This window comes from Paramisgurnus dabryanus, chromosome 17 (assembly GCF_030506205.2).
Source record: "Paramisgurnus dabryanus chromosome 17, PD_genome_1.1, whole genome shotgun sequence".
NCBI classification, from domain to species: domain Eukaryota; kingdom Metazoa; phylum Chordata; class Actinopteri; order Cypriniformes; family Cobitidae; genus Paramisgurnus; species Paramisgurnus dabryanus.
The window spans coordinates 22,506,731-22,532,637 of record NC_133353.1 but is presented as its reverse complement, the minus strand read 5'-3'; the positions used below and the strand labels follow the sequence as shown (position 1 = coordinate 22,532,637).

The following is a 25,907-nucleotide window of genomic DNA, read 5'->3' as shown; positions in this document are numbered from 1 at the left end:
TAAAAAATCTTTATAATATCTTTTTTTTAGAAAGCGAGTTAAGTAACGATTGTAATTTATTTTCGTTCATTTTGATTCAAGTAAGATGGTATTCTAAAGAAGATTGTTTTGTTTATTATTTTGGCCTTGTCCTCCCCTTAAAGCAACACCAAAGAGTTTTTTTTACCTTAAAATAACGTTTCCAAAAAAGTATCAGTGGTTCATCCACCCAAAACAGTGTGAATGGCACTTTCACATTCGCTTTGCAGCCCTCTATCGGCCAAAACCACACTAAAGAAGTTTCCAACCGTCGGGTAGTGGTCCTGTAGTTCGAGTGAAAAAACTTGCTTTACGGCAAACCTACAATCCAATCAGAGCTAGCTATGCTGCAGTATTTACGACAGTGCTAATGAACAATTACGCTTCTAACCTGTAGGGGGAGCAAAGAGCAATAAGTCTTTAGTGTTGCTTTAACAGGTTATGTGCACATGTCTTTGTGCCCTATGAATATGGAAAGATGTCGGGTTTTTGTCTCAAGACCTGGGCCCGATTGCATAAAGCACCTTAAGTGTAATTTTCCCTTAAGTTCACCCTTATGTTTCCCTTAAACTTAAGGGTGTTGCGTCTCCATGGCAACAATAGTATTTTATGACGGCAAACCTGGGTCGCTGTCGTGAAACACTTAACGATTACCCTTACCTAAGAGAACCGTTTAAGGGATTATACTGTATGCAACACCCTTAAATTATTCTCTTAGGTAAGGGGAATTGACCCCTTAAATGTCATACTTAAATGGTATTCATTTAAATAGAAGCTTTTTGCTGCGTCATGTCAGAAGCACCCTTATGACCCACTTAACTGCCCAGTAGGTCTAGTTCTGGAGTTTTTGCAGGAATGTTTGCAACACGGCTGTCTACTCGGACCATTAAGGTTTATGTGGCAGCTCTATCTGCTTTCTACACCTTAGTGGTTGGTCCCCTATTAGGTAGAGACCAACTAGTTATGCGTTTTCTGTGATGCACTCGACTATCTCCGTGGGATCTGTCCGTGGTGCTGGAGGGCTTATCAGGGGCACCGTTTGAGCCACTGGATACAGTGTCGGAGAGGTTTCTCACACTAAAAACTATATTTTTCTTAGCTATTACCGCCCTTAAGAGGGTAGGAGATTTAGAGGTTATCTCAGTTTCGCCAACCTGTCCTGAGTTTGCTCCAGGCATGGTTAAGGCTTATATATTCCTAAGGTTCTAAACAACATAACACGCCCTGTAATTTTGCAGGCATTTTGCCCTCCACCCTTTAAGTTATAAGCCAAAAGAAGTAAAATTTTCTGTGTCCAGTGCATGTATGTGCGCAGAACAGCTCAGGAAGACGTTCAGAAAAACTGAGATGGTTTTTTAATGCTTTGATTCGGCCCGGAAAAGTTTCTCGACCGCCAATCAGACTTTGAGTAAATGGATAGTTCAGTCTATCTCATTTGCTTATGAAGCCTTTGGAAGGCTATCTACTTTAACCGGCAGAGTGCATTGAACTAGACGTATGGCAGCATCTAAAGCATTTAGACAGGTACCTCGGCCCAGGATGTCTGTGATGCGGCAGACTGCTCCTCACCACTCACTTTTGTACAGTTTTATAGATGGTTTCAGCAGTAACAACATAAACAAGCGGCTGTCGCGGTCCGCACGTAACTTCCGGTAAACTCCGCTAAGAATAAATAACAACAAAGTACTTTAAACTTAGTTTATTTATATAACAAGCAAAAAAACAACACATAGATTACCTACAGTAGGAAACCAAATCATTTGTTATTTTCGACGAGGCATTTGTTCAAGAGATCAGTTTAGCAACTAGTCAGACCATTAAAAAAACGAAAACGGAAGTAAAGTTCTGATCCAGACATTTATCACGTGGGTCCGATGAAACCGTCTATAAGTTGGATCTCATTTCTACCCCTGTAGCTTGGGTGCTAAGGTCTTAGCTGTCCTTTTTATACACAGGCACACGTAATCTGGCAGATTGGGTATAGTGTTCCCATAGCGACACTACACAGCGTGAGTTTCCTGGAAAGGGAATGTCTCGGATTAAGTATGAAACTGGTGGAACTGGTCATTTTTGCACCTTTTTTTGTTCTTCTTATTTAAAAAGTTAAGTTGCGTAACACGTACACACATTATACCATCTGTACATGTAACATCTAAACAAATATTTGGTTTACTGTCCTTCTTTAGGGTTGCAACTCTTGAAATCAACACATTGAAATAACTCTCTGCTGAGATGAGTCTGCTCTTCTTCACAGCCAATCAGCGCTTTGCATCATTTTTCAACAACAAATAAAATAATGTGCATTGCGTGCATGCTGTGCTCGTGGGAGGCGTCTATAGATGTGTACTAAAGTGCACAAAACAGAGAAGCAGCACAGAAAGGCAGTATTATTGTAAAATAATAAGCATAATTTCAAGATCTTCAAGTGTCCCTGCCAGGGCCCTGTGTCTCCATTTTCCCCCCATTTAATGCCCCTGTGTACAATGACTTCATTTCTTTAAAGTCTCACTGTAGTCAAGAATTGTAACAGTTAAAACTCATCTTTGAACATCATAATAACATTGGTAAAAATTTTACAGGTAACAGTAATTTCTTCATGCTTAAAACAGATTAATTGTAACTTTACACCATTGCCGCATTTAGTATATGCAGATATATGAATATGCAAATTAATTTCTAACTCAACTCCACAGCTCGGACCATAGATATGAATATGCAAATTAATCCCTGCCTCCACTCTTTCGCACCACCTCGAACCATATATATATATTTATGTGTGTGTGTGTGTGTGTGTGTGTGTGTGTGTGTGTGTGTGTGTGTGTGTGTGCGTGTGTGTATGTAAATAAATATTGCATTCTGCAGTTTCGAACACATTAGTGCTAACTTTGGTTTTACACAATGCATATGTAAATTGACGTTTGCAGCACTAATCTTCAAGCGCCAATGCAGCACAGAAGCAGAACTGAAGCATGTGCCCTGCAATAGTTTCTGTGCCAAGTCTATGCGTCATCTTTACATAATATCTGTGACCCAAACTACTGATCCACGTGTTCAACTGTGTTGATATGATTGGTTACATATTTGTGATGTTGGAAACCAAGGTGACTTTAAACCACAGGAATGAGACTGTCTCCATTTTTATAGGAAAAATACTCAGCAATGGTGTTGAATGATACATTTACACATGGCTCTTCCTAAAAATAAACACCACATGGACATATAAACAACAATAAAACCCTGTTTTCCCCCACAGTGAGACTTTATCAGTATCTTGTAAACTAATGAATTAAACTTTAACCTGATCTAACATAACTGGTATTCCTTGGCAAATAGTCATGTAAAGTCATGCCATTTGTGTTTGTTTAGTGCTTTTCACAGATATAGTTTTACACGTCTTTAGCCTTAACGTCTTAATGCTCTGAGCGACAACTGCAAGAAAAAACTATAACAAGTATATTGTATATAGTATGCTGTGTGCATAGCTCAGATATGAACACAAATTATACTGAAGGCCAATACTGTATGTCATGAGTGCTTAGTGTCAATAATTGTAAAGTATTTTTGTAAATACAATCAAAAGTCAATGTGGTCAAAAGCTGCATTCCAGACATGTACGGACAGAACTTGCATACTGTTTTTTGTTGTTTTTGCTGGCCTTTGGTAAACCCATACTTAAAACAGGTTCGAATATAAAATGTGCTAGCAACAAAAAAAATATGATGCTTCATTTTAGTCATTTAATGTACATGTTTATGAATGACACAGTAAGAAACACGTTTTCTTTCATTCAAAAGACTTCAATAAACATTTTACATCTGACCTACTTTGTTGTTTTTTAAGAAAGGACATCCCTCCATTGTTTGCATAAATCCATTTGCTTAATTTGAATCCGTAACACAGGTGAAGAATTTAGCTGTTTCTTTAAAAAACAACAACTGGCTATGGGTGAATAATCTCTTAATAAGCAAGCTGTGAGATGGGTGTGAACTCTGGAGGCGTTTTTAAAGCTTGAGGCAGGGCAAGTGTGTACCGTATATATAGCCTGAGCAAGACAGAGAAGATTGTAAAATCATTTGAGGGTAATTTTCTGCTTCGTCATTTTATTGCAGCCTTGAAGGTATATAAAGATCTTATTCATTTTAATAATGAGATGGTGAAGGTTTATAGTCTTAACTTCAAAATATTGCTTACAAATTAAATAATTTAAGTTCTGTATTCTATCTGTAAATGCAAATTAACTGACTTGTAGCCAAATGCTTTTGAATGTAATTTGCATGATTGACAACTTTTTGACTTTTACAGTGTATGTATGACTAAACAATATGATGTAAAAAAATCTAAAGTATGTTTGTATTGTTTTTCCTGCAAATATTAAATTCAAATGTTTATAAATACTAAGCAGTATTTAGTATGCAAAGCTAAATAGATTGCATTGAGTAACTGCATATGTAAATATAGTTACAAAGGTAATGTTCCTACAAGAATACACTTCTTACTTATGTTTATAAAGCATTTAATAAATGAAATGTCTGGAATCTTTGCAGAATAGGGAATTATTTGGTAATGATTTCCTCAAGTTTTTTTTGTGTACTAACTTATGCTTAAATGCATAATAGGTAACATCACTTTGATGCAAATGTTTTTCTTTTTTGCATTTTCTCTTTTTATGGAAAACAGGTTAGATATAAAAAATGAATTCAACAATGGCTCCATATGGGATGTGCCTAACAATCATGAACGAGCGCAACTCCAAGGGTGGCATGGGCTCTAAAGCCAAACCTTTAAAGTTTATGGATCAGGACTATCACTTTTTACAAGATTACTGTCTCCAGAAGAAATTGAGATTTCTTGATGACTATTTCCCACCAGACCCCCGTTCCATTGGCAAAGGGCTGCTGAAACAGGAAGATATGCTTAAAATAGAATGGAAGAGGCCAAAGGTATGTAAACAGTACTGCATTCATTCTGTTTATTTAAGACTTAAATATGATATTGTGCATTGCCAAAACACTGTAACAATGACATACTGATTGAAATCCTTTGATAAAATAACCTCTAGTCACAAAGCAGAGCTTGATACTTGTTAAAACCACAAATTCTCAGAAAATTCAGGTGTACAAGATAACAGAGCATTTCAATATATTCTGTTACTTTCACAGAAATCTACAGATTCTACACAATATGCCGCGTACCAAATGCCATCATTCTTCTTATTTTTTTTCAGGCCATGAGGCAAAATGCTGAATTTGTTGTAGATGGAGTGTCCAGATTCGACTATGCGCAAGGGAGTGTAGGTAAGAATAACATGACATCCTCAACATGTTTAAATATAAGATTTTAGGACTGCATAGATCACTAACTAAATGTTTTTTTAAACATTCAACACACTCAACCCTTGATTTGGTCGCCTTGGTAATCAATAGGATCCACCTGTACAGCCAGAAAGCCACATCAGTGCAATTTCTATTCAAAGGTTGTTGTCTATACAGTAGGCACAATGAAATTAGGTTTTTTGTTGAGTGGTAGGGTAGGATAGCAGATAGGGTGTAGTTAGGGACTCCGCCTGAACATTCGTCCTATGACTGCCGTTTAAAAACAGCTGACAGGTATGCCTTAAGATTACTATTGATGACTCCATCAAGATTTACATAATAGCCCACAGGCATTTGAGGTTTCAACGAATGCCGTTTTATGTAGGCTAAAATAACAACTTTTGTCTTTCATAATTCCTCTGCACGTAAATCACTGGTACAGTACATTACTATATCACTTGTATCTTTTGTATTTTGTTGATGTTTTGTTATGAGCACACTGAAGCAAATCCCTAATAACTTGCACCAAGTTGTATGCCAATAAATTATTGAAAACTTGAAAACTTGAAAAGCCAACCCTATAAGGTCCCCGATGACTCACTCTAAATATGCTAGGTTATTTTCAACCCTGCTTTGAGTCAAAATAAGAAAACAATGGATTGTGTTGTAATATAACCTATCAATACAAAAAATGGATTCAGAGAATAAAAGCTAGCTATGGTTTCATATACATTATATAATACAAATTTTTTTTATATGCTTTAGGTATGATATATGAACTAAAGTAATCTACTTGTTGTTTATTTTGCTTATTATAAGAAAAAACTACTCTAAAACGAATGTTGTTGTTGATTCTTTGCAGAATTTCCTGGAAGTTACGTTTGTTCCACAAAAGCCTTTTGTTTATGTTGTTACTGCCAAAAGCGTCTTTATTATCATTATTGTCAACATTTCCATATGATTTAGTGTATTATCATGGATACTGTACAGTAATATGCATAGGTTAAAGAGATTAAACACATGAAGGGGAATGTCACATTAAAGGAATAGTCTACTCATTTTCAATATTAAACTATGTTATTACCTTAACTAAGAAGAGTTGATACATCCCTCTATCATCTGTGTGCGTGCACAATTCTATGGTATCAAACAGAGATAAAGTTAGAAGTGACCCAACACATCAACATTTTTCCTATTTAAGATGAGTAGTTATACGAGCAAGTTTGGTGGTGCAAAATAAAACATAGCGCTTTTCTAAGCGGATTTAAAAGAGGAACTATATGGTGTAATAGCACTTTTGGGAGTACTTCGACTCGCCTGAAAAGTCCGCTCCCCTTCTCCCTCTCATAATGGGAGAGGGAGGGTGTTACTGCTCCGAGTCGAAGTACTCCCATAAGAAAAACGTTGACGTGTTTGGTCACTTCTAACTTTATCTCTGTTTGATACCATTGAATGGGGCTAAGCTAAATGCTATCGAAGTGTCGCAGTGCCAGTGTTGCCAACTTGGCGACTTTGTCGCTAGATTTAGCGACTTTTCAGACCCCTTTAGCGACTTATTTTCAAAAAAGCGACTAGCGACAAATCTAGCGACTTTTTCTGGCGTTGTTGTTGGAGACTTTTGGAGACTTTTTACGTGACATTCACTCTTCTCAATGAGCAGCTACCGCTGCTTCTGTGGGCTCCACCCCCGTCCCAAAGCATTCACAGGCGGTCTAGTCCTCGCGCAGTCAGGGCAGGAGAAGTGGTTATATATCCGCGTAAAGACGGCATAATCGTGCATGCGGGAAGACGGAGCAGGCGGATCCCGCGATGGCTTACATTAATGGCGAGATGTACATGTAAAATGGTCTTTTTGAATAAATGAATCACTGTACATAAAATAAATGTACTTGAGGGAGCTGAGCAGCAGCACATTTAGAACAGACAAACTGTATGGAGCTGACGCGTTTATGGGCTATTTACCTACAAAACAATGTTTCCCGTCATTTATCAGTGTATGTTTTGAAACTGGACTGTTTGGCCATATAAACATGAACATACACATATTTCGTTTTATGAGAACATAAGCAGATAAACAAACGAGAAAACATTTTCAAGCATTCATGTGTATACATTTTTGACAGTTCAGAGAGAAAAGAAACGTGAAATAATGTAGTAAGCCAATGTAGTAAGAATGCAAATGGGACGAGATGACGTCACTGTTATGCAAATGATGCAATGACGTAATCTAGCGACATTTAGCGACTTTCCAAGCAAGCTTTAGCTACTTTCCATTGAAAATAGTTGGCAACACTGCGCAGCGCGCTCCAGCCCTTACGTGCACGCACACAGATGATAGAGGGATGTATCAACTCTTCTTAGTTAAGGTAATAACATAGTTTAATATCGAAAATGAGTAGACTATTCCTTTAAGTAAAGTTTGTCTGTGGTAAAGCTCTGTGCTTCTTGAACCTGCCTTGAAGCCCTTTGGCCACTACACATTTTGGATGTCTCCCTCATCTAACACACCTGATAAAACCTATAGCTCATTACTAATGAATTGGGTATAAATGATTGTTTTTATATTTAGGATTTTGTAAAGAAGCTCAATATAATACCCAACATTCAAAATTCTGCTGGGTTATTTTTAAACTAATGCTGGGTAAAATAGTACTGTAGGTTGAATTGACTTGCAAAACCAAGTAGTTTTGTCTTTATGCTGCATATTTTTTACAGTGTATGCTGGGTTGTTGTTAACCCAACTTTTAGTTGCACCAACCCAGCATTGCATTGAAACAACCCAGCATAGGTTTATTTCTTAACCCAACATGTGTTCTGTCCAATATATACCCAGCATTGGGTTAGAAATAACCCAGAAGAATTAAGAGTGATATTATGTGTTTTCTGTTACAAATAATAAAAATGTCAGTAAAAAGAATTTGACTTGAAATTGACATGACATGTCTTATCCACCTAAAACATTCACTGTGCCAATTGGTTTATTTGATTTGTTTTTAGGAAACTGCTGGTTTCTGGCTTCTGTTGGGGCTTTAACTTTTCAAAAAGACTTATTACTCCACATCGTTCCACCTGGACAATCACTCATTAACAATTATGCTGGGATATTTCACTTCAGGGTAAGATCCTTAATTTTTAGATCCATAATTTCCTTTATTCTTAGGTTATAATATAATATCTTGGTTATTTGTGACCCTGGCTGCTAAAGTCTTAGAGATTAGAAGCAGTAAAGTTTGATTTCAATCACTGATTCCCATTTGCAACATCAAAATTATACTATAAAAAAATGAATGATGCTAAGCAATAAATGTGGTCCACTGGCTTGTAAATGTATAGGAGAACCACTTTAAGTGGTTTTATGGTTCTACATAGCACCATATGGTTCTACATACGATGGTTCCCCTATATAATTACGAGCCAGTGAACCACTTTTAGTGCTATAGCACCATTTCATGTATATTTCCACAGAAGGTTGCTTATATTATGTAGAAAAGAGTAAATCACAATATTAATGATTTTAGCTTGGTTTTTACCAACTGGGTCACATTTTATTAAGCATTGCAAACCCAAACAATGTATATTTGTTGTTTAGACAAGCTGTTTTGCCGTAGTAGCTGAGTCGCTGTACTGCTTGATTTTTCAGTTTTGGAGGTTTGGAAAATGGTATGATGTTGTGATTGATGACAAACTGCCAACAATCAATGACAGACTTATTTTTGTGCAATCGAAAACAAATAATGAGTTTTGGCCGGCCTTGCTGGAGAAAGCTTATGCCAAGTAAGTGCCAGAACTTGTTTAAGAAGTTGCCTGACTGTGTTTTTTTAACTTTTTAAAATACTACATCAAGTACACTGACAGATGAAAGGTGTTGACTCACAATCATTATTAAAAAAATCACCTACACACAGAACTTGCTAGACAGGTTACAATGCAGTGTAGTGTGACAGAGTGCATCTCCTTCACAAAGCTCATTCTCCTCTTTCATTTGAAAGATCTTTGTTCCATTGAAATCACAAAGTGTACCTAATACCCCATCTCTGCTTATATATCTACTGTCAAACAAATGCAGTTTCAACTGGTTTATTTAACTCTTTAACTGGCACAGCCGTTTTTGAGTGGGGGGTGAAAAGATTATGTACACCTTCAAATAAATATCACTCTGGCATTTTATGGTCTAGGAGCCTTATTTTGGTTGTTTTTAAGGAGACACATTTTTTTTGTCACAAATTAATAAATTACATTAACTGCATTATTATTACTGCTAAAAGGTGAATATGAAAACGACATACTTAGACCTTTCCAACAATATAGTTTGTTGTGATAGATTAACATTTACATGCAAAATATTAAAGTAATCTCAGGTGTCCCGCTCACTGGTTAAAAATGGTTCTCAAGATTTGAACCTTTTAGTTTTTGTACTTGTAAGTCAAGCTAAATTTCTTACAGCCGCAATAGCGAATATAAGTGTAATGTGTCAGCTGCCACATCTGGAAAACTAAATAATATCTCCCAAGTTGTAGTTTTTTAACATGGATATCTGTATACATTTTAAAGTTAAAATGATTGTTACAGGGTATGTGGCTCTTACGCTGACATGCATGCTGGTCGGGTATGTGAGGCACTGTTGGACTTTTCTGGTGGGGTGCACATGCACTATGAACTCAATTCAGCTCCTCCTGACTTATGGGAGATGATGCACCGTGCAAATCAGGCAAATGCCCTCATGGGATGTGAAACTCCTGTATCGGTAAGCAGAAAGTGAACTTTTCAAGCGTGGAATTACCAAAAATATTAATATACAACACTTAACAATCAGTACATTTTACGATATACCATATGACTACTGATAAAAACAACAGCTTTTTTCTATAAAACCAGGATGTGCCTGAGAAAAAATTACATAACGGCATAGTTCTGGGCCATGCTTACGCTGTCACAGGGGTTCATCAGGTAAGACTGCGGTTTCAATTTACATAGTCATCCAGTTCATCTGGTCTCAAGTAAATAGCTTAGAGAGAAAATATGATATGTTGCTGTGGGGTTACACACCCACTTTTAAGCTGTCTTTCACTGTTTTCCCACCATTTTCCTTGATTCTTTAAGTCCAAGTCATCCATCTGTACAATATATATTTAAATAAAATTTTAGTTTTCTAATTAAAGAAATGAAATATGTTTGCACAATTACATTTTGTCTACAAAAGTAATATCAAACAAGCATTCACCTTCAGATTAGATCATTAGAAACATTTCAGTCAAGTGTTGTAAAACTCTTGTACGGTAGTCCAGTATATTTTAAATAATGTTAAGTTAACTTTAAATAAACTGATAAAAAGAAGAAATATACATCTGGGTTGGCAGGTGTTGACTGTAAATGGTTTGTATTTTCTTCTAGTTTGACAATAGTTTGATCCTCTTCACCTGGTATGGTCCTTATTTAACAAAATATTGCTTCACACGCAAAAAATCATAATGTGTACTTAACAGGTAATGAGTGGTAGACATCCAGTTCAGCTGGTGAGACTGTTCAATCCATGGGGAGATACAGAATGGACTGGAGACTGGAGTGACATGTAAGTAAATTGAATTTACAGACTGATAGTAGACTGATAGACTGTATAGTTTCTTGATTGGTGTGAAATAGATGTCTTAAGTCTCTTTTCTTAACCAAATCCATGCTTGCTGATATTATGGGCTGTACCTTCATAACTCCTTCCTGAACTTTCAGCTGCCCTGTATGTTGCTCTCTCATTGGCTATAGGTCATCGCCGATGTTATTTTCAGTCAGAACACATTTCACACGGCATGATTTTGAATCGCCGACAGGTCCAGATATTTAGCATGCCAGATATCTCACGGGTGTCTGCAACTCTTCGGCGATTCTCTCAGACTGCGTTTTTGATAATTCACACTGTGTGATTGTCACTCTTGTGCATGAGCACCAATGTGCCTGTGATTTCGGGCATTTGTCGGCGATTTCTCAAAACCTGTCGCGAGTCAAAATCAGGGCTAAAATTGTGCAGTCTAAACTCGGCATAAGATCAATTTATAATGTTAGTTACGTTTCTGCACAAGAAAAACACAATTTTCGTGTGGTTTTAAATGGTCATGTTTTTAATCTGCCCTGTGACTGGCTAGAAGGTAAAAATTCAATTTTATTACATATCTAAGCAATATGAAATATAACAAATAGTTAATGCTATGATAATTGCTGATGGTAAATCAATGAATAACCAATTAAATTCGATCAATTACTCATATTTTACTCACATAATGCCTAACCATCAAGCTGTTTTTCCCTATTACAATTTGTCTGTGCAGATTATATTGAATGAAAACTGATATGAAATGCATACATGTATTGTTAGATTTCTCTCTGTTATTCAGTTTTTGCTTCCAGCACTCAAATGGCAACTTTTTACTGGCAAAGTTTTACTGTTTGTGTGTCATAAGATTATTCTTTTATACATTTTAAATATTTAAAGACATAAATCATGTTTATAGTATAGCATAGTAAACATGTCATTATACAGTATTCATGTTAGTAAACCACATATAACACCATAGGCTACACACACATAATTAGTATTTAAACACAATGAGATTAAACAAATGGTAGTAAATGGTTGATACCAGAGATGGAAAATGGTTAAACTTGCATTTTATAGCAAATATGTGTAAATATGTGGTAAAGCAAAAGAAAAAAAAATTGTGTACATAATTTATTCAGGTCACCTCTGTGGAACACAGTGAGTGAGGGGGACAAGAAAAAACATCTATTGGCTGAAAATGGAGAGTTTTGGTAGGCCAGAACCATGTTTTCAAATTTGATATTCTTAACATCTAAATAATGAATTACATTTTGGCAATGATTTACTCTGAAAGTTATTTTTTAGGATGTCAATGAAAGATTATACAAGAATTTTTGACAACATGGATATCTGCTGTCCTTGTCCTGATTTTCTGGAAAAGTCCTCTCAGTGTCAGTGGACATCAAAGTACCACCAAGGCCGTTGGGTAACTGGGAGTACAGCTGGTGGCTACATGAATTATAAAGGTGCAAAATCAAAAGTTAAAGAAAACATTTATCAGTTTAAAATCAGTTAGCCACATGATGTAAATTATATATTTCATGTTAATAAAGCTGAGGGCTAGGTAGAGTTATACACTGACCAAAATTATAAACGCAACACTTTTTCATGAGCTGAAAGATCTAAGATTTTTTCTATGTATACAAAAGGCCTATTTCTCCCATATTTTGTTTACAAATCTGTCTAAGGCTCTGTTTACACGTACATGGTTATTTTTAAAAACTGAGAGATTTACCTTCGTTTGTGCCCCTCGTTTACACGCAAACGGAGAAATCGCCTCTGAAACCGATTGTTTCTAAGAACTCCGGCCAGAGTGGAGATCTTGAAAATCTTCGGTTGCACGGTTGCATGTAAAGTGAGACAAACGCATGTTTAAGCAGGCAACGTCACAGAGTATGCGCCAGAGCTCGCACCTACGTCAAAAGTGCGACCCATGTTTACATGTGACTGCTACTCTGAACGCTTCCAATATCACATTTATGTTCGTGCAAACTCGTTTCGTGTGTTTGTATTTGCTGCTCCATTATATGGAAGGTCGAGGAGCAGAGATGAGTGCTCTGAGGTCAGCAATTTTACGCGTGTTTGACTTCATGCGGCGCTGCAACGGATGATGTCAAAGTACCGCGAGAGCGATTCGAAATTAGACTTCTACGTATGATTCCTCAACTCGCTCTCACGGTACTTTGACGTCATCGATCACCTACTGCAACAACTCCTCCCTCCAACATGAAGAACCAGTTCGCGTCACCACCAGCGCAGCCGGTGATTGGCTTACGTGGGCTTGAGCTTCTTTTGACGGCATATATGCACGGGTACGTGTAAATAAACACTTATCTGAAAACTGACATGTGTGCACGATATTATTTTTGAAACCGGAGAGGTTGAAATGTCCGTTTATGAAAATAACCGCCCACGTGTAAACATAGCCTAAATCTGTGTAAGCACGCACTGCTCCTTTGCCGGGATAATGCATCCACCTTACAGGTGTTGCATATCAAGATTCTGATTAGACAGCCTAATTATTGCACAGGTGTGCCTTAGGCTGGCCACAATAAAAGGCCACTCTAAAATGTGCAGTTTTATCCTTCAGCCAATGGCACAGATGTTGCAAATTTTGTGTGCAATTGCCATGCTGACTGCAGGAATGTGCACAAGAGCTGTTGCCTGTGAATTGAATGTTCATTTCTTTACCATAAGCCATCTCCAAAGGCATTTCAGAGAATTTTGCAGTACATCCAACGAGCCTCACAACTGCAGACCATGTTTAACCACACCTGCCCAGGACCTCCACATCCAGCATCTTCACCTCCAAGATCATCTGAGACCAGCCACCCAGACAGCTGCTGCAACAATCCGTTTGCAAAACTAAAGAATTTCTACACAAACTGTCAGAAACCGTCTCAGGGAATCTCATCTGCATGCTTGTTGTCCTCATCGGGGGCTCGACCTAACTACAGTTCATCTGCAGTTTGGAGAGGTGTTCTCTTCACAGATGAATCCCAGTTTTCACTGTACTGAGCAGATGGCAGACAGCGTGTACATCATCGTGTGGATGAGCAGTTTGCTGATGTCAACATTGTGGATCAAGTGGCCCATGTATGTTTTGGACAACGAACACAGGTGCATTGTATTGATAGCATTTTGAATCCCAGTTCTTGCATGGTCAGCATACTAAGCACATATGCCACCCATTGAGCATGTTTGGGATGCTCTGGATCTGCATTTACGTGTTCCAGTTCCTGCCAATATCCAGCAACTTTCGCATAGTGAGGCAACTTGTGGTCACACCAGATACGGACTGGTGGTTATCGGACCCTCCCTGGACCGCCCAACAAAATAAAACTGCACATTTTAAAGTGGCATTTTATTGTGGTCAGCCTAAGGCACACTCCGCTCTTCATACGTGAATTACTTGTTTAGCTGGTTTTGATCGTTGATGATTTGGCTTGATCTTTGATTATTTGGTTCTTTCAAAGCTCACCCTAGAGTTGCTTTCATAGTAACAGACCAATTAGCTAAAACCTGCTCGGGAGGCTTATTTCATGTAAACAAGATTAGATTGCACCTTTTTAAGCGGAGGTGATACGGAAAGTCTGTCGCAGTCATGTATTCTCCATATACAAGCGCATTTTGCATAAGAAGCACAATTATTATGAAGAGCTTTTTAAATTCAACACGTAATAAAAATATTAGATTGAATCTTTTAGCGATGTTCCTGCTAGGCCTATTGCTGCAGTCAGAAATCAGTTAAAGTAAGTAAACTTATTTAGGTACTTGCAGGTAGTTTCTCTGCTGTTATCTGAATGGATTTCTTTACTCTCCCTCATGTGTGTCTTCTGCAACGTTTTAGAAATGCTATCTAAACATATATCAGTGTCATTGTTTTGTCTCAAGATGCACACCATATTGTTTTTTGTAAGGTGTGTTTGGAAAAATTATTTAAATGTCCTACGATAACTAAAGCCTTGTCCTGGATTTAACTAAACCCTGTCTGGGAAACTGCCAAAAAGAGTTTAAAACACAACTGAGACCTTTACTGTAGTTCTTCTGAGCTATAAAAGGACAAACTTTTAGCAATTAAACATTTCTGTGGGTAAATTTATATCATAAAGGTATTAGGTCTAATTTAAAGATAACAATATTTACTGAACATGGTTAAGATGGCATATATTGTAGTAGAGTTGTTCAGTCCTGCTGTATTGTACTTTTCTGAATACAGTTCTAACACTTTTTCATGTCATTGTATACAGACACTTTCTGTACAAATCCCCAGTTTTGGCTGACGGTAGGTGAAATGGATAAGACAAGTGAAGATGGCCACAACAATGTCCTCGTGTCCCTGATACAGAAACCAGACAAAAGAAACAGGCGCTCTGTTTCAATCCACGCCATTGGTTTCAGTGTGTTTGAGGTCAGTATTAACAGAACAAATCTAGTGCAAGTGGCTCTTAAACCGCACTTATACATTTGAGGGTTTCATTGTATTTGAAACAAAATATAAACTATAAGTGGCAAATGCAAATTGCTTTTCTCATTTCTAATATTTCTTTTTAAATAACTAAAAATTTTACACTGGAACAATACATATTGTCATTTGAAACCTAACATCTTTTTACTACTTTCACAGATTCCACCAGAGGTAAGATGCACCAACTAGGATCTGTTTATGTCTATACCTTCTTGACACACTTGTTTAATCTTTAAGTTTTGTATCATCCCCCCTTAGATGAGATCTGAAGGAAGGTTAGGTTCAAGCTTTTTCCACAATAGAACGCCTGTGGAAACAAGTGGGGACTTTCAAAATGTAAGACAGGTGATGAAGTTCTTCAGGCTGGAGCCAGGACAGTATCTCATTGTGCCATCCACTAATAAGCCCAATAACAATGCTGAATTCTTCCTGTCTATTCTCTGCAAAAATGAGATCCAAACTGAGTAAGTTGTGGTGTAATCCAACACTTTAATTACCTTGTGCTAGTTTAGTAAATATTTTTGCTAACAGCTTTAACACCCCCACTGTGTATTCAGTCTATGTCTTACTCATTGCCTCGGTTAAAACCTGCAATTAATGTTTACAAGCTTTAATGCATTCAAGTTAAGAGTATATTTTTGTTTTTTATTTCAGAAAAGACACAGAACGAACCGAGAAAGATTTTCTTGTGGATTTTACAAAGGTAACGAAACAATAAATCTGCAATCAACTTTCAATAGTGTAGAATTAACTGAAATACACACAAAGCTTTCTTTAAAATACATTTTTTTAAATATTACATAGTAAAATACAGTAAAATCAGAACTGAGAATTTGGATTTTGCCTTAGCTAGCCGTAATGCTTCCATGACCGCTAACATCGCTGTTTCGGTAAAGTGATTGCATTTGAAGCCTGGCTGCTTGTCATCAAGCAGGTCATTCTGAGATACAAAGGAGGATACCTGGTTAAAAACAGCTCTCTCAGGTGTTTTCACCGTGAATGGAAGTAGTGAGACAGGTCTGTAATTGTCAATATGAGAGGAGTTCAACCTGACTTTTTTAAGCAGTGGTATGACCAGGGCCTGCTTGAAAGGGGATGAAAATGTACCAGTGAGGTAGGAGGTGTTGATGATATGTGCAAGTGTTGGTGTATCTTGGTGTTTCTGAAATGGCCTGTATTGGTGGGATGGGTGGGGAGAAGCTTCATAACTACGGTGTCATTCAGCGTGGAGAAGGAGGAGAAATGGAAGTCAGATAAGAGTGTAGTGTATTCTGAGGTGTGTGGTGAAGAGAATTGGTTACTTGACGCTTAAGAACAGTGTTCCCCCAAATCTTACCCTGGAGGGACACAGCACTACAGAGTTTAGCTCCAACCCTAATCAAACTTACCCACCTGTGATTTTCTAGTGATCATGAAGACCTTTATTAGCTTGCTCAGGTGTGTTTGATCAGGGTTGGAGCTAAACTCTGCAGTGCCCCGGCCCTCCAGGGTAAGATTTGGGGAACCCTGCTTTAGAAGATGGAAGATAGGAAGGTGCCAACCCACTTTAAGATTTAAAAACAATCACTAAAATGTTATACTCAATATGGAAGCGTACTGGCTACTGCATTTTGAACAGCCTGCAAACGTGATATTGCTGTCTGACTTTATACTCCTGTATAAAGTGAATTGCAATACTGCGATTTTGAGAAGATAAATGCATAAATAACTTTCTCATGATCTCTAAAAAACAGAAAGGATTTGGCATTTGCCAGGAGTCTCAAATTGAAAAAAAAAAAATGGATTTTACGACAGCATTGATTGGCTTGTCGAACTTAAAAATATTGTCAAAATATATGCCTAGATTTTTTTACCACTAATTTATTATAAATGGCCAATGGTCCAAGATTTACTGCGTGACTCTGCTTAAAAACAATAATCTCTGATTTATTTTCATTTAGTTTTAAAAAACGTAAAAACATTTAACCCCTATATCCTCAGTATATTGTGGTCAATGGTATCAAAAGCTGCACTCAGATCTAATAAAAGTGAAATAGCAGAAATATCAGAGTCGACCGTTAGTAAGATATGATTATATCTGTGCCATTTCTGTGCTGTGCTTTGCTCTAAAACCTGACACATATCTAATCTTATAACATAAATTTTGTCCATAAAATAATTTAGATTTTTTTTTACAAGGCTATGTTAACACGTGGACTGCTATTTTCATAAACCGACATTCTCTGCAAAAATGAGATCCAAACTGAGTAAATTGTGGTGTAATCCGAGACTATAATTACCTTGTGCTGGTTAAGTAAATATTTTTGCTAACAGCTTTAACACCCTCACTGTGTATTCAGTCTCTAAGGCTATTTTCATAAATGGACATTTTAACATCTCCGGTTTCAAAAATAACATTGTGCACACATGTCAGCTTTCAGAAAAGTGTTCAATTACACGTACCCATGTACATATGCCGTCAAGAGCATGCCAAACCTATAGGAGTAAGGAGAAGCTCAAGCCCACGCAGTGCCGCTGCTAGCCATTTTGGTGCCCTAAGCATAATTCCTTTAAAATGCCCCACGACCTTGAGAATTTTATTTTTTTTTGCCAGTTTAACTTTTTATTACCAAACATATAAATTAATAGCAGAAAGTAAAATCTTCACAGCTTTAGTCAATAAACACTACACTACACATTTGAAAGTGCAAACTTTTATAGAATAGCAAAATAGAAAAAAATTACCAAACTTAAATAGAATAGCAAAATAAAAATAATCCAGACATGTTTTTCCCAAGTACAATGTCACTTTAAATAAATTACATTAAATAAACACCAATAAGTAAACAAGAATGCTCAATATTCTTAAATAAAACAAAGATTTAGTGTCACAGTAATGTTTGCTTCATATCATACATGGTGACATTTTATATTTTTATATATTTAACAGTCAGGAATTGTTAGCCTACCATGTGCACTGACTGCTACTGAGAAAGTATTAACCAGCATCACACCACAAAATAAACTACTGCTCAATATCTAAAGAAACGTAGTTAAGAAAGTAACAGCTGCCGTCAGTTATTTGTAAAATGCATATGCATAGGTAATGTTTTACAGTAAAATCTCAATTTAGCTTGCACTGAAGTTATAAATTATAACAACATAGTTTCCTAACATTAATGTCAGCACAGCAAGTTCGAGGCGCATTACGATTAGCAGCAGCTGCAGCCCATGCACATTTCCCTTATTTAGGAGTGAATGATAAAACATGATGGATTTACCTGCAAGTGATGCACGGGCATCATCCCGCAGTTTCTTCTTTTTTCCGATCATGACTCCTGCTGGCTTTTCGGGGCCATTTCCAATAGTTTACTGTCTCGCCGTTTCTCAATCCGAAGGCTGCAGCCTACGCGAGGTCGCATATGCAGGCTGCATACGTCATCAAGCCTGGTTTATTTCAGTTAACTGAACATTACATTAGCAAGTCATAAGCATATTACAACAATTTACGATGAACTAAGAATAATAGTCAATTTTATAATTGTTAATATTACGAAATAGAAACGTTTTGATGACGTATGCAGCCTGGAAATGCGACCTCTGGAGGCTGCAGCCTTCAGATTGAGAAACGGTCCCTGTCAAACTTCGTCAGGCGCCCGCGCGATCAACCTGCACGGACCATCAAAGGCTGGGGGGCATACTTTCTATACTAGAGCAATTAAATTATCTCGTTCCCCCTTTTTTGTAACATATACATGGATAAAAAGGGCCAAATAATATTTCTACAGGCTAATGAAATTCTATCAGCATTATAATTTTTTTTCATTAGCCTATTATTTTGGTGCCCTCTCAGGACCTGGTGCCCTACGCACAGTGCGTGATGCGCGTTATGGGAGCGGCGGGGCTGAGCCCACGTAATCCAATCAGACTCGAGAAAATAACAACAACAGCAAGAATCACTTCCTCTTCCTCTTTTGAACAAAGTTGCGAGCTCTGGCGCATACTGTGGCGCATACTGTGGCGCATACTGTGCGATCTCTGGCACATATTGTGGCGCATACTGTGCGAGCTCTGACACATACTGTGACGTTGGCTGCCTAAACACCTGTTTGTCTTTGTTTACATACAAAGATTTCAAAACCTCCACTCCTGCCGGAATTTTGAAGAAAGAAACGATTTCAGTGGCGAATTCTCCGTTTTTCAAAATAACCATATACGTGTAAACGGGGCCTTAGTGTGGAGGCAACAATACAGTCTGAAACTAAAGGATTAACAATGGCATTTAACTAACTATTTTCAATAAAATCAGAGAGATAAGTGGACTAGCTTTAAGTACAGAGTTTTGATAATTAACGAGAGAGTCCTCAAAAATCTCATAAGAAATTAAAAGCTTGTCCTGAGGGCACGAGTGGAGTCATTCAAGCAGGGTTTCAATTTTGATATTGATTTACCACGTTTTTCCTTTAAGGGAGCAACAAGTCTAAGATGCAAGTATATGAAGAGTTAAACTGAGACAGTAACTCCTCCACACATAATGGGAAGGATGGGATTACAATCATCTGAAAATGGAGGAGCAACATCTGTGATGCATTTTGTCTGCATCATGTCTGCATTTTGACAAAGCAGTTAATTGAAACAGTCGTCTCTTGGTTGTCTTTTGTTTAGGGTGATTACACAGACCCTGTGGACAACGAGTCAAACTATAGAAATCAAAATGTCGGACTGTTTCGACAGTTTTCCGATCAGGTAAATATCCAAGTTTATGTCCCCTTTCTTGATTAAAACAACCTTGCATTATCACTGTTAACTGTCACAAACCCTCAAATATCTTGCTTGGAAATAGTACAAAGATGTCGATGCTGGGCAACTTCAACAGCTTCTACACAACAACTTGTTTGGAGGTTAGTGTTTTGAAATCACTCATACTGTTGTTTTTGAATGGGAATGTTTCATGAAATTGGGGGCACATAGGGGATTTGTAAAGTCAAATTTAAAACCTGGCCCATTAAAATATATGAATAAATGCATATGCACATATAACAACTAGGTTGAAGTCTACAGTGTTTGTAGTGCAGTTTATTTTTTTTCTGAAATCAAATGTTCAATTTCTTGTTTTATTTCCCAATCCCAAGTATCTTTTTTACTGCTTAAATTTTTGGATTTTTTTGCCCTGTGACAAAAATCTATTTTTGGTTTAAAGAAAGTGTGAGATTTATATCATGGTCCTTTATAGCTTAGTAGAATATGTATTAGCAGCTCAAAAGGGGGTACACACATTCTGATAAAAATGTATACCTTGTAGTGCACTGTCGCTTTGGATAAAAGCCTCTGCCAAGTGCATAAATGTAAATATAATGTAAAGCGAATATCAAATATCAATATTGAAGCAGACAATTTTGGCATTGTTGTAGTTACTGTGTTTTGCCTTTAGGGAAATCTACATTTTATTTTCTGCATAATTATTGAATTGCTTGCAGATTAAAGGCAGGGTGCATTATCTCTGAAAGCCAATTTTCAGAGTAAGCTGGCCTTTAAAGTAGACAGGACTTTGTTGTATCATATGGCTTTTGTTTCATATTTATTGCCAGAATATTATAGAAAACAACAAAATATGGAAATGAATATTGTTTGGCCCTGTTTAAAACAAAACGTGCAAAATGTAACTGTTAAAATTTTGGAATTCATTTTATGATTCATTCCTTATAGGAAACACAAAAATTTCAGAAGGATTCGGTCTGGATACTTGTAGAAGTATGATTGCCATGTCAGATGTATCCTTTTCTCTTTTTATTATTATTTTTTTGTTTATTAGCTGATTAAATGTTTCATTATGATTTACCCACAAGTTAAGCTTATGTTTCTAATTGTTAAAATATGTGACCCTGGTCCACAAAACCAGTCATGAGTCACATAGGTATATTTTTAGCAATAGAATTAAAATTAAAATGTCCTTCCGTACTGTAAATATATAAAAAATTTATTTATCATTATATGCTAAGGACTTCATTTGGACAATTTTAAAGGCGATTGTTTTTCAATATTTAGATTTTTTTGCACCTTTTCTCTGGGAAATTGTCCTGTCATAACAATCCAAAGATTAATAGAAAGCTTATTTATTTAGCTTTCAGATGCTGTATCAATTAAAAAAGACCCTTATCACTGGTTTTCTGGTCCATGGGTCACATATTATATATCCTTATACATTTTCTTTAACTGCTTTAGTCGTCTATAACCGGAAGACTTAATGGATCAGAATTCATGCATCTGTGGAATCGAATTATCAGATACAAGGTGAGAAGAGAAGTAAACTGAAGTCTAGAATATGGCATTGTTTTTTTCAGTGTTGTTTTAACTCTATTTTTTTTTTAAATATTTCTACAGGATATCTTTTACAGCATGCATTCCACCAAAGATGGCGTTCTCTCTTTGAAAGAATTGAATAAAGCATTGGAGAAAACAGGTGAATGCTTTTTATTTCTTGTACACTACAGGTACACTCTTAAAAATAAAGGTGCTTAAAAGGTTCTCCACAGTGATGCCATAAGAACCATTTTTTGGTCCTCAAAGAACCATTCAGCCTAAGGTATACATGTAATTTATACAATTTTGTAATCTAAAGAATCTTAAAGATGTTAAGGGTTCTTTATTGAATCATTTTGCCAACAAAAGTTATTCTATGGCATTGTAAATCACCTTTATTTTTAAGAGTGTACATTCGAAACATGTTGTTAAGTAGCAAAATATTTATAATAACAATGAAAGTTAACATGATTAAAAAATTACAGGGCATTGGTGTGCCCTTTAAACTATAAACACCTATAAATTCACCCAAAAATGATTTAATTTAATTTAATTTCTACATTTGGCATACACTTTTATCAAAATATAGTTTTTGCATTTGCTTAAGCACCATTTTGAAATCAAGGCTTATTTTGTCAACACACTACACAAAATGTATACATCCACACACACAAGTAGCAGAACACCTCAGGTCTTTTGCAATTCAAAACACTTTATTCAAAACATTGCAAAAAATGTAATAAAACCCAAAACCACTGTAGGCTAAGGTACACACGTGATTCATACAATCAGATTCTGATTGAACCACTTACACACTGTTCAATCTTAAACACTTTTAACGCTTTTACTTCTCTAATGATATAGTCTAGGAATAAAGTATGTGAATGTTGACCAATCACAACACTACATGAATGTTTACAGTATTTCTTTCAGCATGGTAAAAAACATCATGCATTTCCAAAATGTATGCTTTGCACTGAAAATCAGAACATGTACTAAATATGATCTAGAATATAAACGTTTGTGCAGACAAAAACAACACATGAGGGGGAAAACACAAAGCTTACTGTAAATGTTTGATCAATTGGTTCATAGAAGGTGTGGTAATTTGAAAAAGCAGTGCCTTGAAATGACTTAGAGGTGACAGCATGTTAGATTGTGTTTTAAGTAGAGATTTGTGTTAAGTATTACCCCTATTTAAATTAGATTTGAGTGCCTCAGTGATCTTGGAAGCTATGTTTTATAGCTCCTGGTATAGGCATGGTAAATCTTGGCAACTTGGGACACTCCCAGAAAAGTGCCACTGGGGTGGTATCCTTAGGTTCTGTGCCTTTAAAGGGTTATAGTTGTTTAGAGGGTCTTTTATCCATCGGTACTGATAAACAAATGCTCCACTATAGAGTTTTGTGTGCACATATGTTTGTCCTAAAAAATTTTTAATTTTGACATTAATACCTAATTTTAATGTTTTAAATATTGTTGTCCAAGCATCATAGAGGAACTGCATTTTTTATGCCAACTGTCACAATCCCTTTACCCCAGGCATGCATTTAAGTGAAGAAATCCTGAATCTCATGGCTGTGCGGTATGGTGGTACACTAGAACAGATCTCTTTGGAGGGTTTCATATGTCTCGTTTTACGTTTGGACTGCATGGCTAGTAAGTACGACTCTTGTCTACTAGACTTGTTCTTGTGGCCTTTCGTTTGTCCGTCAGTACAGTTGTTTTGGTTTTGTCATTAAAATGGCAATGGATTGTGGCAGACTCTTCTCAGGGATGAAAGGACAATTTCAATTTCATTGTTCATGCACCAGCTCTCCTGATTTTGGCAAGTGGTTGATGTCCTCAGGGAAACATTTCAATCAACCAATCAGATTGAAGTTTACAGTTTGTTTCAAGTTTAAGATAAGATTAGCTTCTTCTAAACCATTGTTTTTTACTTATCATTTCGTTCTGATTTTAGGATTCGGTTATGGTTAAGCAGTGTTTCCCACAGGATTTTGAGGAGACTGTGGTGGTGATGATGTCACCCGCTAATTAGCATATATGTGACGTCATCATGTCGTGTTTCCGTTTGATCTAGTGTTGGCACCTGAAATATGTTTCACTTCTACTCTTTGATCTGTATCTGTATTTGATCTGTATTATATATCAAATTATATTTTAAGCCAAATTAAGCTGTTTTAAATAGTGAAATAAAAATGTAAATGGGAATCATGAAAATTCTATTTGTGGGGGCCAGTGTTGATTCCGTGGTGGGCCACCACAAATAAATCAATGTATGGGAAACACTGGGTTAAGGTTGGAGTTTGGGGTGGGTTTAGGTTATATTTACAAAAGTGTTGCCTTTGGGTCAACACAATATGTTGCCAATCAGGTTGAACATGAAATACACAAGGATAACTTTGGCATAAACTAACATTAAAAAAGATTGCTAAAAAACTATTTTTGATTGTTGTAAGTTTCTGAAACCATTCACTTTCTCATTGAATTTTCTCATAAAACTTTTTCCTTTTAAAAGCTTGTGAAGACTTATCCATAACCACTATAAGTGCAAAAACCAAACAACTGTTTTAAAAGCTGTCAAATTAATATAAATAATTCATATTTTAATTAATTTACTCTTCCTTTAATTCAGGGATGGGCAACTTCAGTCCTGGAGGGCCAGTGTCCTGCAGAGTTTAGCTCCAACCATAATCAAAAACACCTGAAGCAGCCAATTAAGGTCTTACTAGGAATACTAGAATCTTTTAGGCAGGTGTGCTGAGGCAAGTTGGAGCTAAACTCTGCAGGACACTGGCCCTCCAGGACCAAAGTTGCCCGTCCCTGCTTTAATTTGAATGCTAATCTTGCTATTCTTTTGTTATTAGAATTATTTCAGAGACTCTGCAATAAAGGAAAGGTGACTTTTGATGAGAGTGAGGTAATCCTGATGTAAACAATATATTTTCTCTAATATCTCCAGCTATAAAGAAATCTTTAAAATACACTTTAATGTTCTTATATATCCTTGTTGTTTTAGTGGATAAGGCTCACCATGTATTCATGAGGGAATATCTGATTGCAATCAAGTGCAAGAAGCAATGTGAAGATTAAACATTGGAGTTACTGATGGATGTAAATTCCATTGGTGTTGAAGTGTCAACTGTACCTGTACATATGTTTTTAAGGGGTTTAATTGTGAGTTTTGATTATTTGGGAGGTAAATTTTCCCATGACCGAATCCCCCCAAAACTCTCCCCCGGATGAGTAATTTTTAATAAAATGTAGCTGAACAGTGATGTCAACTTTCAAGCTCCAAAAAGATATCATAAGACTTTCAATCGTTCTAAAGAAACACAACCACTCATATGATAAACAGACTAAAATTAAAAAATCAACTGAAATATTGAATAGAATTAAATACTTTAATGGCATGAGGGTTAGTCAAGATGACAGCATTTTCTATTTGAGTTCACTATTCCTATCCTATTGTACAGTATATGTTTGTTTAAAGTGATATATGCCCACATTTCCTACGGTGACCACCACAAGGGGTCACTGTTGTTGAGCCGTTTTGCTTTAGTTTTCTCCGTTTCTTCTAATTTCTAATGTATAATCTGTGGATCTGTACTCAGGTATTTGTCTATTTACATCATGCTTAAATGTTATAATTTTGAAATTTGTCAGATGTACTGTAGCATGCAGCTATTATTGCAAAATCAATATCAATAAAGGCTGAAACATTCTGGTGTTCAGCACAATGATGTTGATTTAGATTTTTTATGTACTTTACATTTTGCTATAGGTTCCTTTGAACTTTGAAACTGCTGTGTTTTGAACTTTGAAACTGTGTGTGTACCCGTGCGCACACACACGGGTACACACACGGGTATATTTTGAAGTTTTATTTAAGATTGTAATGATATTGGGACTATTTCTCCACCCGCTCCTTCAGCTCTGAAGTTCAAATTCGCATGCAGTCCGGTTATAACAAATGTAAAAGATATGAAACATCACTCAACAGCGATATCAATTAAGTGCAATCCTAAAATATGATTTAAAACATACCCCTTTCATTGTTAAGTATGAGAAATTAAAATGAATTAAATCCTGTTTAAACGCCACAGAGATATCAGAGCCAGCAGTCGATTTCTGATGCGCTTGCCGAGGCGAGGCTGCGCTGGGCGGGGTGTGAGCGCTTAAGCGGCAGTGATTTTCTGGAGCTCATATGGAGCTAATCTCCGTCCGAAAGTGTCCGAGC

General features: G+C 36.6%; 1 protein-coding gene across 1 annotated transcript; it reads left to right on the top strand.

Moving 5' to 3' along the window:
• The first annotated feature begins 4,068 nt into the window (after positions 1–4,068).
• Positions 4,069–25,411, top strand: LOC135778191 (calpain-1 catalytic subunit). The gene is made up of 22 exons (XM_065288654.1): positions 4,069–4,135; positions 4,696–4,958; positions 5,243–5,312; positions 8,328–8,446; positions 8,971–9,104; positions 9,900–10,074; positions 10,206–10,277; positions 10,814–10,899; positions 12,057–12,128; positions 12,223–12,383; positions 15,168–15,328; positions 15,545–15,556; positions 15,644–15,849; positions 16,040–16,088; positions 20,030–20,110; positions 20,208–20,265; positions 21,071–21,135; positions 21,587–21,655; positions 21,746–21,824; positions 23,207–23,323; positions 24,535–24,587; positions 24,687–25,411. The coding sequence occupies exons 2-22, from the start codon at positions 4,710–4,712 to the stop codon at positions 24,711–24,713; spliced, it is 2,115 nt and encodes a 704-aa protein (XP_065144726.1). The 5' UTR covers positions 4,069–4,135; positions 4,696–4,709; the 3' UTR covers positions 24,714–25,411.
• Positions 25,412–25,907: the final 496 nt, after the last annotated feature.

Excerpts from the sequence above, each read along its gene's own strand:
- LOC135778191 (XM_065288654.1), top strand. The coding sequence starts at position 4,710 with ATGAATTCAACAATGGCTCCATATGGGATGTGCCTAACAATCATGAAC. Across the intron at positions 8,447-8,970 it reads CTGGGATATTTCACTTCAGG|TTTTGGAGGTTTGGAAAATG; the intron begins GTAAGATCCTTA and ends TTGATTTTTCAG. Across the intron at positions 12,384-15,167 it reads TGGCTACATGAATTATAAAG|ACACTTTCTGTACAAATCCC; the intron begins GTGCAAAATCAA and ends CATTGTATACAG.